The 13617-nt window shown below is 54.6% G+C and overlaps 1 protein-coding gene across 3 annotated transcripts in view; it reads left to right on the forward strand.

Annotated features, from left to right (window-relative positions):
• The window catches only part of Axin1 (axin 1), a 37971-nt gene that overhangs the window by 21912 nt on the left and 2442 nt on the right, over nt 1–13617 (forward strand). For 2 of the 3 annotated variants that reach the window (XM_027940376.2, XM_071605620.1), the window contains 5 exons: nt 2054–2150; nt 5856–5993; nt 8767–9290; nt 9708–9878; nt 11506–11748. In XM_027940376.2, coding sequence (XP_027796177.1) covers nt 2054–2150; nt 5856–5993; nt 8767–9290; nt 9708–9878; nt 11506–11748 — 1173 coding nt within the window. Of the gene's footprint in view, nt 1–2053; nt 2151–5855; nt 5994–8766; nt 9291–9707; nt 9879–11505; nt 11749–13253; nt 13362–13617 lie in introns of all 3 variants that reach the window. The other variant, XM_027940375.2, reaches the window with a different exon arrangement.

Raw genomic sequence — 13617 nt, forward strand, 5'->3', positions numbered from 1 at the left:
GTCAGGTGAGCAGTCTGCCCACTGTGCCACAGCTTCATCCGAGCTTCTGCATCTCCTGCTATCACAGTAAGTCAGAAGCACATCCCTGCATTGTCACACTTCTGGGGAACCTGTGGGATGGGAATGTCCTGTGACTGTCCTCAGCTCAGTGGTATGGGCCAGAGCTTAGGAACAAGACAGATCAAAATTTATTTGTTGAAAAAATTGATAATAGTCAAAATTGGTGAAAACAATTAGTATTATAACATGATATTACCTAGAAAACATATTTTCTTAAATTTGCAAATTTCCTTATTTGGAAAAAAAAGAAATGGATGCCCCATTTAACCTGGAGAGTGGTTTGAAGTCTCAACTTGGTCGACCATGGATCTCACAATGGCCATCTTCCAGTCTGTTGCCATTTGCCCTCTCCCCACCAGGGAGTGCTGGGGGGTGGGAGGGTGCTGAAGCCTGGGAACACCTGGGCTTCTCTCCAGAAGCATCAAATAAGGGAGAACACCTGTGGCGTTGAGCCCAGTAGCCAGCCCTCACCCAGGAGTGCTCTTTCCAGGTGTCCCTCATCCCAGGTGTCCTATATAAAAAAAACACTCACCTGTCCAGACCCAAAGACTGACCTGAGAGACACAAGGTATAGCAAAAAGCGAGGCTTTACTGACGGTCTTGTGAGATCGGGTGTCTAGAGGAGGAGACTCCCCCCCCCCCGGGGGGGGGGGCAGTTATAACCAGCATTTTATTCCCTGGAGTGCAAGGTCCCTACCCCAGTTCCTCATTTGCTGAGTATTATGGGGTGCACAGTCTTCCTGTAGCCTAGGTGTTTTGGTCTCCTGTTGGGTTATTTAAAAAAATGTACTTTTTTTTTTAAAGAGAGAGGGAGAGAGAGAGAATTTTTTTTTTTTTAACACTTATTCTTTAGTTTTCGGCAGACACGACATCTTTGTATGTGGTGCTGAGGATCGAACCCAGGCCGCACGCATGCTAGGCGAGCGCGCTACCACTTGAGCCACATCCCCAGCCCCAAGAAATGTACTTTAATTGCACCCACCTCCCCTGTTCTCTGGTGGTGGGAAAATCCCCTTGGATTGAGTGCACTTTGAACCTCTGCCCAGGCGCGGAGAGGCTCAGGGTCCTTGCTCACACACCTTTATTCTGTCCTCTTGGAGACGAGCCGAGACCTTTCTGTGGTCAGAGTATTTAACAGGCCATCCCATCCAGTGTGGAGGGGCACCTACCCAGTCCTTCCTGTCACCAAAGACTGGTGGCAAGAGAAATGTGTGGCACTCCAGCGTCTCAGTTGTCCTGTCTCCTGACTCTGGGGCTCCTTTGCATCATGCTGGCTCCAGCTGCTGCTGTGCCCAAGAAGCTTTGTAGCAGTGGGAAGTGTGCTTGGCAATGTGCAGGTGCTGAATCTCGTGGCTGTCCCGTTCGAAGAGAGCCCTGCGGCTAGCTATCCTCATCCTGTAGTCCCAGAAGACCCTTGAGTGCCACTCAGATCTGTCTCTGCACTGGCCTGGAGGAGACAGTCCACAGTGCTGTGGAAGTCCAGTGTTCAGCAGTCTTGGGGCATCTCAGCTGCTCCTTCTGCAGCCCTCACATGTTGTGGTCCGTTTGGCAGCTCCTTGCAGGCACATCATGGCCCTGGCCTAGGGACAAAGCAGGGTCTGCAGATGTTTTGGTGAAGAGCCAAGTCAGCAGTCACTAACTGAAGCTTTGCAACCACACACTGTCACCTATTCTAATCCTACCCTTCAGAAATCAACTTCGAGCTGTAAAGCAAGCAGAGCTGAATTTTGTTGAAATGCTCAGTAAATACTAGCTGGAGGAACATACTGTGGCTAAGCTCCTGGGCTTTGCTATCATGTATGAATGTGTGTGTTATGCAAGTCTGTATGTGTGAGAGTACATCCATGCCTGTGAGCATGCATGTGCTGTCCTGTATACGTAAGCACGTGGACTGCTGCACTCTGGTGGTTGTCGCCACCATCACTGATTGACTGGTGCTCTTTGGAGCCTTGTTTCCCCTGTGAGTTAACAGCTGCCATTTTTCTCTGCACAGGGATGGAGTCCCCCCATACCGGACCCGTAAGCAGCACCGTAGGGAGATGCAGGAGAGCATCCAAGTCAACGGGAGGGTACCTCTACCTCACATTCCTGTAAGTATAAGCCCCACCATGCTCCCTGTTCTCACTCAGAGTGGGGCCACAGGAGCAGACAAACAGGAGAGGCAGGTGCCTGACTTCCTGGAGGCTTAGTCCCCTCCAGGCACCTGCTCTGACCTGGCTGACTCTAGAGCAGCAGTGTTGCAAGCACCATTTGCCTGAGCCCCAGGCTGGGGGCTGCACAGCCGTGCATGGTGGCAGGACCTGTCCTGCACTTGGCTTCATGGTACTCTTTTCCTGTTGCTGTGAGCAAGATGCCCACTCGAGGGAGAGCAACTTGAAGCTTTCTTCATGACATGGAGCCCAGCTCTGGCCTTCTGCAGCCCCCTGACAGTTTCTGTGAAAGCTGGCACTGCTGTGCTCCAGGAGAACTTTGAGAATCAGCTTTTTTGAGGTTGGACAGTAGGCATCTCTGCTCAGACACCTTGACCACAAGGCTGCCTGAGCTTTGCCTCCTGGACCAAGTCACAGTGGCTCCTCAAGTGCTGGCGGCTACGAGCATTCACAGCCAGTCTCCATTGGCAGAGTACCCTTGTCTGCAAATGGAGCAGTTGGCTTTCCTTACTCTGGCATACTGATGTTGAACAGAAAGATGCTTTAGGGGAGATGAGGGAAGCTAGTGGTTACACCTTGCACTCGAGCTCTACAGTGGTGAAGAGGGAACCGAGCAGGTGTTCAGGAGCCTCACACATACTCAGGCTGCACTTCTTAGTTGTGTCTTTTAGCTTTTGGGGCAGAACCTTTAATTTCCAAATTAGGAAACCATGTTCATGGTTGAGAAGAGAGATGCTTGTTTATTCTTTCTTCTGGGAAAAGAATGGGTGGGTAGCTGTGTTGTCTCCCTGCTGTCCACTTACAAAATCAGAGAATGCTGTAGGCTTTGTGTGTGCAGTGGTGTGTGTGTGCATCTGCACATGTCCTCAGGTGCCTGCCACTCATGTGTCTGGAGCAGCCTGCGCCTCAGCAGAGCAGATAGCCTGTTCCCAGCCAGGCCTCCCTGCAGGATATGTGTTTCTCAGCTCCCGTGCATAGCAGGAGCACTGATGTGCTTAGTAGGTATCTACACTCAGACCAGGGCCCAAGTAGAGACCTGGAAGAGGAAAGGCTGCAAGAATAAGGGGGACATACCCTGTACTCAGGACTGGTGTGCCCCTGACCCCACCAGCACAGCAGCAGTCTAGGCATCAAGTCAGTGAAAGTAAATTACGGTTCATGAGTCCACACCAGCGTGATGGGAGTGGGTACCTCACAACACCCCCTGTGCATGGGGAGGACCTCTCAAGCCAGTGCTGGAGCCTGGCCAGAGGGGCCCTGTGAACACAGGGGAGTGAGATCTGCCAGAAGTTGCAGTGCCAGTGCAAGGTGAGGGCCTTCTGCACAGCAGTCAACCTCTGATTTTCAGAAGCCAAGCATTCTGGACACTAGGGGAGACTAAGGCCAGGGAGGCTTCAGGCGTGTTAGAAAGAGGGAGGTCCTTGTGGCAGGAAATTTCAGCAAGACCAGGGTGTAGGGGACAGTGGGCAGCTGAGCCCTCTTGGATGCTCTCTCTGCCATTCGTGCCGCTTTGCTGAACCTTGATGATAAAAACTGTTTGATTGAGTGGGTGAGTTAAACATAAAATAGAGAGTGTTAAAAAAGCCTGAAGAGCACATTGGTGAGCTGGGTCTAGGCTTGAAGCACTCCTTCCAATGCAGCAGAGAAGGGCTAGAGGCTAGTCGCTGGGAGCCTGTTCTGGGTGGGGAACACAGATCCCAGGTTCCCGATAATCACAGGAACTCAGGAAGACAGAACTGAGGAGGCGTGGGCGTTGGTAGGCCCAGAGCCCTGCCCTTTCCTCAACCCCACGGCCCTTGTGCTTGGGCCCTTTGCTGCAAGGTAGGGTGTGCCTGCATCTTGCGGGAAGCAATGGTGTGAGGTTCCATCCATGAGCTCCTCCTTTAAGGACAGCTCTGGAGTAGATACCTCTCTCCTGTCAGTCAGGGTGTGGCTGGCAACCAGTGGGGTCTGGTCCCCTAGACAGTACCAACTTGGAATGGGGTGTCACCATGTGCTGCCCAGGAGCCTATGCGCTCCCTTTCACTAGAGGAGCAATCTGCAGAGGCAGGGAGTTCAAGAATCTGGCTCGGGGCTTGCAGTAGGTGGGCCGACCAGGACCTGTAGCCTCCTGTTGGAACTGCAAACACCGTGTACCTGTCTGGGGGTCTGTTTTATTCAGAAAGTGCCTTGTTCTGAGCCCTGCATGTCATGTTTCTCAGCCTTTGCTTGGGTTTCTTTCTCCCCTGTACTGCTTGGTCTCTCCTCTGGTCTTGTAGGTGAGACATGGGTATGCACATCAGGGCCGTGCAGTGTCTGCTGCTGGGAGGGCAGGGGGGAAAGCACAGGCGACGCAGCCCCCTGCCCACATCTTCCCCACTCGGCCTCGAGCCACCATGACTAGAGGCCAGATTCTGCATGACCTCAGAGGGGCAGCCATCTGCTGGCTGTCCTCAGGCCACCTCCCTTGTCCACCAGAGCCCCTCTCTGCTCCTAGCTTAGGAGGAGCTGGGTCCTTTCCAGCTTAGACCTTGGCTTGAATTAGGTGTGGGTGTGAGTGGCGCTGGGAATGGAATCCAGGGCCTCACCCATGCTAGACAAGCACGTCACTGAGCTACATCCCCAGCCCTTTTTATTTTATTTTTGAGACAGGCTTTTGACAAGTTGTCCAGGCTGGCCTTGAACTTGCAGTCGTACTGCTCCATACTGGCTTGGAGTTTTAAATACGTTTTGTCACAGGGACATCACGGGGTGGGTAAGATTGGCCTGAGCCCTATGTGACAGGAGTGCCTTGGCAGGGTCAGGCTGCTGCGTCCACAGCTGTCCTGTGCTCAGAGGTGGCATTTCCTTGCTTTTGCTCAGTGCACTCCAGCTAGTGCAGATGGATCTGTGGAGCGTGCAGGTTGCTGGCCAGGCCAGCAGCTGTACAGTCGTGCAGGCCTACTGATGATCTTGCAGCTATTTTAAGGTTCAAAATTATTTCAAGGTAAAGCCTCCCCAAAAGTTAAAAGCACTGTCACTATAAAACGTTTCAGATTTAACTTCTTTTAGAAAGGTAAAAGCATGTAACTATAAAATGTTTCAGATTTACCTTCTTTTAGAAAGGAAAATTTCTTGAATTACAGAGCTCTCCCTGTGCTCTGAGTTTTGTGCCTCCCATGCTTTAACAGACCCCTGAGTCCACACCGATCCATGCACACTTGGGTATGGCACTAAGTCTGGCGGGCCTGTCATGGATCCCTGCCAGACAGAGGCCCTGAAGGTGCCCTGGCACCACATACCCACCTTGGGCCTGCTGGCAGCGATGCCACATGGGTTATCTTTAGCCTCTCGTCCTTGGTGGCCTTGTGCACTGAACCTTTGCATGCTCCCCTGGTGTCATGCCCTCAGTGCTTTCATGAGCACAGGCTGCAGGTGCTCGGCACAGGGCGCAGTACTGGGTTCAGAGTGCTACAGCCTGCTCATTCAGCCTCCAAGTCTGTCATCCCTAGAGTCCCTACCTCTGGGCTGAGTGTAGACAAGGGCAGGGGCAATGGGAAAGTGTGCTGGAGTAAGAGGGAAGAGCACCTGCTGTAGACAGAAACTGTCCTCAGCACACATGCTGCTGACCACAGAGGCGGAGGCCTCTGTGTGGGGCATGCTGCCTATGCCCATGTCTTCCTGCAGCGTACCTACCGAATGCCAAAGGAGATCCGCGTGGAGCCACACAAGTTTGCTGAGGAACTTATCCACCGCCTGGAGGCTGTCCAGCGCACGCGGGAGGCTGAGGAGAAGCTGGAGGAGCGGCTGAAGCGTGTGCGGATGGTGAGTGGTCTGTGCTCAGAGCTGCATCTGCACTGCCGTGTGTTCCCCCACTTGGATCCTTGAGGTCAGCCCAGCCCCTGCTCCTCCTGGCACCGTGCTCCTCTGACCCTCTTGTCTGGCACTCTGCACCCTAGCAGCACCTTCTCACTCTCACAGGCCTAGGGGGCCATGTGGCCCTGTACTGGGAGGAGACCCTCAGGCTCCCAGCACCTGACAGACCGACCGGGTGGTGGGCCATGCAGCCCTTTGTGCTCTGCCCCATTGGTGGCCTGGGCCACCTGAGGCAGATAGCCAGTGCTGCAGGCTCTTCATCCTGGCTTTCCCCTTCCTGTCAAGACCACCACATGGGACTCACACCCTGGGCTTCTCTGTGCCACTCATAGAAAGGCCTCCTCTGCTCTCCTTGCAGTGTTTGGTGACCATAAATACTTTGAAAATGCAGGCATTCCTATTTATATGAGTTTCCATACCTGAAGTTCAAACTATGATGTCTCTCTAAGGAATTATTTCTCCACCACTCCCTTGATGTCCTTATTTAACCCGTGGGCTCAGCCCCCTAGGCCCTAACACCCCCAGCAGGCTTGCCTTCTCATTTGGCTCACTCACATTGCCCAGGGGAGCACACAGAAGAGCCAGCAGTGCTGGTCTGGGGACAAGTGATTGGGCAGATGCTCCTCATGTAGTGTAGTAGGGAACAGGCCTGGTTCCCTTGCCACTGAGACCAGCAGCAGTCGCCTTTCCCCCCACCCCCACCCCGGGCAGCAGAGCATGAGTGTGAGAAGGTGCTGGTGGGGACTTCCCATATGCTAGTTAGCTCACCCTCTCCACATCCCTGGGGATGACTCAGTGGTTCCCCAAAGTTCAGGAATCTGCCTGAGGCCACCTGCCAGCAGCGGTGTACAGGCCTCACTGCCAGGAGGTTCTGGCAGATAAGAGTGAGATGCTGTCAGGTGAGCTGCTATTCACAGGAGCAGCTCTCTTGTCTGGACGCTCTGTGATGTGGCCCAGGAGCCATGTCGCAGCTGGCATCTGGTGGCACTGATGGTGCTAAGTGTGCACACACTGGGCCAGCCCTCTGGGAGTGCCAGTGGAAGCCTCATTGGGTAGTTGAAGAGGAATGTACATAGCCTTGTCCCCAAACCCAAATATTTGGAGCAGCCTTAGCATGCAATCGGAGCTTCCAGTGCTGAGCCCTGGGTTTCTGTTGTGACCTTGTCAGTGTTTCAGTGTACATAGCAGTGTCTCAGACTTCATCCTCTGCTATGAGAACGGCCCTGGGAACATCACAGCTAGCTCTAGAAATGTGCTCAGGGAAGACCGGGAGAGTGCCACACTGAGCTCACACAGTGGGGCTGCTCAGCTACCTCAGCCCTGCCCACCCCCAACTGGCCAGGTGGGGTGGCTCTGCCCTGGGCAGGATGACAGCGTGTACCAGCTCAGCAGGGCCTGGCTGGCTGCCCCACGGGAGCAGAACTACCTTCTCTGACTCAGAAAGAAGCATGTGTCTCCCTGATACCAACTAGGGGTGGGGGGTTCTGTAGGTAGATTCTTCCAGCTCAGGCTCCCCTCAAGCCATCACTGCCATGGGCTGCCTCCACTTCTGGGCATGGTACCTCTGCCAAGCAGTCCACAGTGATCCCAGTCTGCCCCATGCACTGTTCTCATTATGATGTAGATGGTAGTCCTTTTTATAAAGGAATAGTCTCATATCTTTAAAATGTATTTATAACCATATTATTAAAATAAATTATTATCATTATAAAATTTTGAAAATAAAAACACCAAGAAGATAGTGAAACCATTAGCTGCAGTTAAATTAATCTAGTGTTCCAAATCCAACCAGGGTGGTGGGTGTGGCCCAGAGGTCAAGCTCTTGCCAGCATGCTTGAGGACCTGGGTCTAGTCCCCAGCACCCACGATGAATAGACCCCAAGTTGGATCCTGCAGATGCAGAACCATTAGGACGACCTGACTGTCCTCAGGCATCTGGCCTTCCCCTCTCTCCTGCTGCCTTAGGAATAGTGGCATTGCCAGTCCAGAGATACCCCTAGCTAAGAGCTGTCCCCCAGAGTTCCCAAGCCCCATAGGCAGGCAGCATCCACTAGCTACCCTCTGTCCTACAGGTCCCACAGGTGCCAATCGACCAGCCACCCTGCATGTACCTCAGCAGCTCTGGTACACAGGTCCTAATTGCTTCGATGCTTTTGCATTTGTGACGAATTTGGTGTTCAGTATCTTGAAATGTGTTTGTATTAAAGTGGGTTGTAAGTGGGTGCAGTGGCCACGCCTGTGGTCCCAGCTGCAGGTTGTAAGTGGGTGCACTCCTGTGGTCCCAGCTGCAGGTTGTAAGTGGGTATAGTGGTGCGTGTCTGTGGTCCCAGCTGCTCAGGAGCTGTCATAGGATATATGTATGGCAGTAAAATTAAGGAATGGAAAAAAACAATCAAAAGAAAAAAAATACTTTATTGAGAAACATAGGAAAACTAAGTCCAGGAAGAGTTTTGTCAGTGGCTCCCCTCAGTGCTTATCCTCTTGCCACTGCCCTCAGCCTGCAGAATGGAGTCAGCAGGGTCCAAGGAGGCTCCAGGGCCCTTGAAGGCTTGAGCACGTGGTGTCCTGGAATTGGACATCTCTTCCTGGCCTGACCACATCCTGAGGGGGGACAGTGTCTCTTGACCTCTGAATCACACTTGCCAGTCCTTGCTCTCATTTGGCGCTCCCATGTGAGGTTTCTGGGTACAACTGGTGCTGAAGGTGCTGCCTGTCCCCACAGGAGGAAGAAGGTGAGGATGGAGACCTCCCCTCTGGGCCCCCGGGGCTGAATCACAAGCTGCCTCCTGCCCCAGCCTGGCACCACTTCCCACCCCGCTATGTGGATGTGGGCTGTGGCGGGCTGCGGGATGCCCATGAGGAGAACCCCGAAAGCATCCTGGACGAGCATGTGCAGCGGGTCATGAGGACACCTGGCTGCCAGTCCCCTGGGCCTGGCCACCGCTCCCCCGACAGTGGGCACATGGCAAAGATGGTGACATTGGGAGGTGCAGCCTTGGGCCATGGGAAGCACATGCCCAGGTCCGGGATGAAGCTGGATGTGGCTGGCCTGCACCACCACAGGCACGTTCATCACCACCTGCACCACGGCACATCCAGGCCCAAGGAGCAGCTGGAGGCCGAGGCTTCTCGCAGAGCCCAGAGCAGCTTCACATGGGGCCCAGAGCCTCACAGTCATGCAACAAAGTCCCGTGGCTGCTCAGAGAATACAGGCACTATCCCCAACACTTGTGACCTGGCCTGTGGGTGAGTTCTGCACCACTGGCTGCTTTGGGAATGGCGGGGTCCTTGTCCTGTGCATGATGGTGAGTGGCCAGCAGTAGGGCCAGGGTGCCAGGCTATCCCTGTGAAGGCCCGAGCTTCCCTAGAAAGTCATAGGAAACCTGGGCAGGATCCAGGTGGGGTCCAGGCACAGGGTCAGGGTCTGGGTAAGGAGGGTCTGCTTGGCCCTGAGATAGGAGGTGGAGGTCAGGGCTGCAGTCAACCTTGTTTCTCCTGGTGGGTTGTGGGTGACCAGTATAGCTTACCGTGGTGTGCTCAGGCAGCAGCAGACTGTTGTAGAGGTAGCCACCTTGCAGTGGGCACAGTGCCCTTCTGTGGAGTGTCAGGGGCTCAGAAGGCCATGGAGAAGGTCAGGGCAACCCCCAGGTCTTGCTCTCACAGGGGAAAGGCAGGCGCACCTTCCAAAAGGAGCTCCAAGAAGGTGGACCCTGGGAAGGGTGGCAGCACCGAGGTGCCGGGTCCTGCCGAGGACGCGGAGAAGAACCAGAAGATCATGCAGTGGATCATCGAGGGGGAGAAGGAGATCAGCAGGCACAGGAAGGCTGGCCATGGGTGAGTGCCCACAGCACCGGCCCCCTCCCCAGAGCTAGCCAGCAACCTCTCCCAGGGAACGGGAGCCCTCCTGCTCTGTGGAAGTTATTCCTGGCTTTGGGCCATGAGCCCTCCCCCCGAGGGGGCCAGCTCAAGACAGGAAAGCCAGCAGCCGTGGGAGATGCCATCTGCTCTCACTTGCTTGTTCCCAGCCTTGAGGACAGAGGCTGCTCTAAGGTGGTGTGGAGTGAGGGCCCCAGGGCCAGCGCCACATGTTGTGGACCTCAGTATCAGCTCACTCCCCTGTCTCATCCCATGTCCCTTGTGTGTCCAATGCCACAGAGAGGTGTCAGCCCACACCTGGCCAGCACAGACCACCCTCTTGAGGACTTGGAGAGAGTAATGGGAGCCCTATCTGCCAGTGGGGCTTCGGATTGTCAGGGGAGGCAACTGTCCACTCCCTTTATTTGTTTGGGGCCACAGAGCCTGTCCCCAGGGTTTCAGGGAGCCCTGCCCAGCTCGGGCTAGGGTGTGGGTGGGCTTCTGGTTTCCCTCCAATGGTTTTTACAAAGGATGGTGGGCTGTGTCCCAAACATTTCCCCAAGAAAGGCAGTTTCTGTGGTTGAAGAGATAGTGTGCATGGATAGCCCTTGGGGTAGGGGGGCTACCTTCAGTGTGGGCTGCTCCTGGTGAGTGCCATGGAGGCAAGTGAGCTAGGGCTGGGTGCCCTGGCCCTGTCTTGAGGTGCCCCTGCCTGAGGGGACAGCCCTCTCTGATGTCTCCCCCATGGCCCAGAGACTGCTGTGTCTCTGCTGACTGTTCAAGGGGTTCATTGGTGGGGTGTTGTGGATGGAGAACACATTCTCAGGGCACAGTGAAGGGAAGGCTGTAATTATTAAGTGGGAAAATCAGGGAAAACTACATGTGTACCTTCAGGCCAGCTATGTTATGTGCTTTTAGTGGGTAAGGGGATGTGTATGTACTGAGAGTGGCTATTTATAAATTAGGGTATTGTGAATTATTTAGTTTTTCTTTTAATTTCCTGTATATTCCAGGTTTTCCACCATGGACATTTCTTTTTTTTTTTTTTTGGTGGTGGTGCTAAGGGTTGAACCCAAGGCCTTACGTGTGCTAAGCAAGTGCTCTACCACTGAGCTATATGTGCCCAGTCCTGAAAACTTATTTTTATTTTTACTCTTTAAATTTTTAGTACTGGGCATTAAATCCAGGGGTTTAACCACTGGGCTATATCCCCCAACCCTTTTTTAATTTTTTTTTTTTTTTTTTTTTTGAGACAAGGTCTCTGTATGTTGCTTAGGGCCTTGCTAATCTGGTGAGACTGGACTCAAACTTGCCATCCTCTTGCCTCTGTCTCCTGAGCAGCTGGAATTTCAGGCATGCACCATAAATAATTTCTTTTTAATTAACAATAGTATGTATAGTATATGGTGTATGGTTTTAAAGAGTTTGCATATATTGTATATGGTTCACATCTCAGTAAAGCTGCTAAAAATGAAGTTGAAAAACCCACGAGACAGAAATGTACCTACTGAGTGCTAGGAGCTCACCAGCCCCTGAAGCCGGCTTCAGGCCTCAGCTGCTCCCGCCCAGTGCACTGGGACTGCCATGCTTGTCCTTGCTCCCCAAGGTCTTCGGGAGCGAGGAAGCAGCAGGTTCACGAGAGCTCCAGGCCCTTGTCCGTCGAGCGCCCTGGGGCTGTGCACCCCTGGGTGAGTGCCCAGCTCCGAAATGCTGTCCAGCCCTCGCATCTCTTCATTCAAGACCCCACGATGCCTCCCAACCCGGCCCCCAACCCCTTGACCCAGCTGGAGGAGGCCCGCAGGCGTCTGGAAGAGGAGGAGAGAGCCAGCAAGCTGCCCTCCAAGCAGAGGTGGGTGCAGGCACTTGATCAGACAGCCTGCTGCCCCTCTGCTGAGGCTGCAGGTGGCCCTGCTGTGGGTCTAGGTGGGATACTGAATGTCGCCACTGCCCCTTGGGGAGGAGAACCGGCGTGTTCTCTGGCACCTGTTCTGGTGGAGGCCACAGATCCCCAACTCAGCAGGGACAGGTGACCGTCAGCCGCTGGGTAATCTGGGCTCTGTGGTGGGCAGGACTGCAGCCAGCACTGAGGCCCAAGCGCCACACCTGCTGCCTGCCCCTTGAGGCAGCATCTCCTCTCTAGGGCAGTAGCATTTTCTCTCCAGGCGAGAATACGCTTCTGACCCTTTGGCTGGAATTCCCAGTGGGTCAGGTCTCTGTGATACGTAGAGATGTGTCCCTCACCAGGTCCTGGGCCATGGTCACAGAGGCCTCTGTTTCCCTCAGAAGTTACTGGCCCTTCACTGAGCATCTTGGATCCTCCCAGCTGTGGGGCTGCCCTATTCTGGGCTGCCTAGAGGATAAGGCTGGGTTCAGCAGGCTTCCAGCCCATCTGCTACACTGGTGTCAGGTGACACTGCCCTGCCACTGACGGGCTCCACAGACCTGTAACAGGCTCTGAGCCTGCACCCACTTCAGAGCCAGGGTGACAGTCACCTGAACCGAAGGGGCAGCCACATTGCTGTTAGCCTTCTTCACTCCTCCTCTGTGTAGGGACGTTCCCTCTTGGTGCTGAGATCCTATGCATGTCTGGCTGGAGCCTGCCCCAGTCTGGGTGGGGTACTCTGGGAAGACACCTGCTGTGGTGTTCTCCTGGCCTGGGACATCAGCTGATCTGCAGGAGCTGCCTCTGCTGTGCATTTTGGGGTGCAGTTCCCATGCCATGGTTCCATCTGGTGGCTCCAGCAACTCCAGGTGTAGGGATAACCCTGGAATTGCTGGGTTTATCTGTCTGTCCAGGGGATGGGCTTTTTGCAAGCAGCTAGATATACGGAACAAAGCAGAGAAGGACGTGGCCTTGGGCCTTGCGGGCCCTGCCCAGGCTGGTCAGGGTGGAAATCGTTCTCAGGGCAGTTCAGCAGCCTATTCAGACATGGGGCCCTGCAGAAGGGCACTGTGACCCCAGGACAGGTCTCCCTCATAGGACCATGGATCCCCAGGGGCTCCAGATTGCCGAGTAGGGCCCCTGTGCTTCAGGGGAGGCTGCAGGTGGGCTCTGCAGCACAGAGGGTCGTCCCTAAGGACGAAGCATAGCTTTAACTCCCAGATCAGTGCTCCCAAGTCATGTCTCAACTCAGAACTCAGAAACCTGGGGCTGTGCACCCCTGGGTGAGTGCCCAGCTCTACAATGCTGTCCAGCCCTCGAATCTCTTCAAACGTGGTGCTCCAGACCCAACAGTCAGGCGCCCTGGTATGGCGTCCCCTCCACCTCCCACAAGCACATTCCCCCTCCCCTTGCCCTTCTGTCTGGCAGTGCTGGCCGTGGTCCCCTCCCCAGTGACGCGGGTTGTTCTCTAGGTATGTGCAGGCGGTTATGCAGCGGGGACGCACCTGCGTCAGGCCAGCGTGCACACCTGTGCTGAGCGTGGTGCCAGCCGTGTCGGACTTGGAGCTCTCCGAGACAGAGTACGTGTGCCTGGAGGGTCCTCCACTGCCACCTACCCCAGCCAGTCTGGCACACCCCCGCCAGGTCTAGCAGCTGTTCTGGGCATGAGTCCAGGCACCATGTCTGAGGCAGTTCTGGAGAAGGGGGCACCAGCTCCCACCTTTCCTCCCATCCCTGTCTAGGAAGTCACTGCTACCCTGTGGAGACAGGCTGGAAGGCCAGGGTGCGTCTGGGCCCGTGGCCTGTCCATACAAGCACTACCTCCTACTTTGGGCT

This window comes from Marmota flaviventris, chromosome 19 (assembly GCF_047511675.1).
Source record: "Marmota flaviventris isolate mMarFla1 chromosome 19, mMarFla1.hap1, whole genome shotgun sequence".
In the NCBI taxonomy this organism is placed as follows: Eukaryota; Metazoa; Chordata; class Mammalia; order Rodentia; family Sciuridae; genus Marmota; species Marmota flaviventris.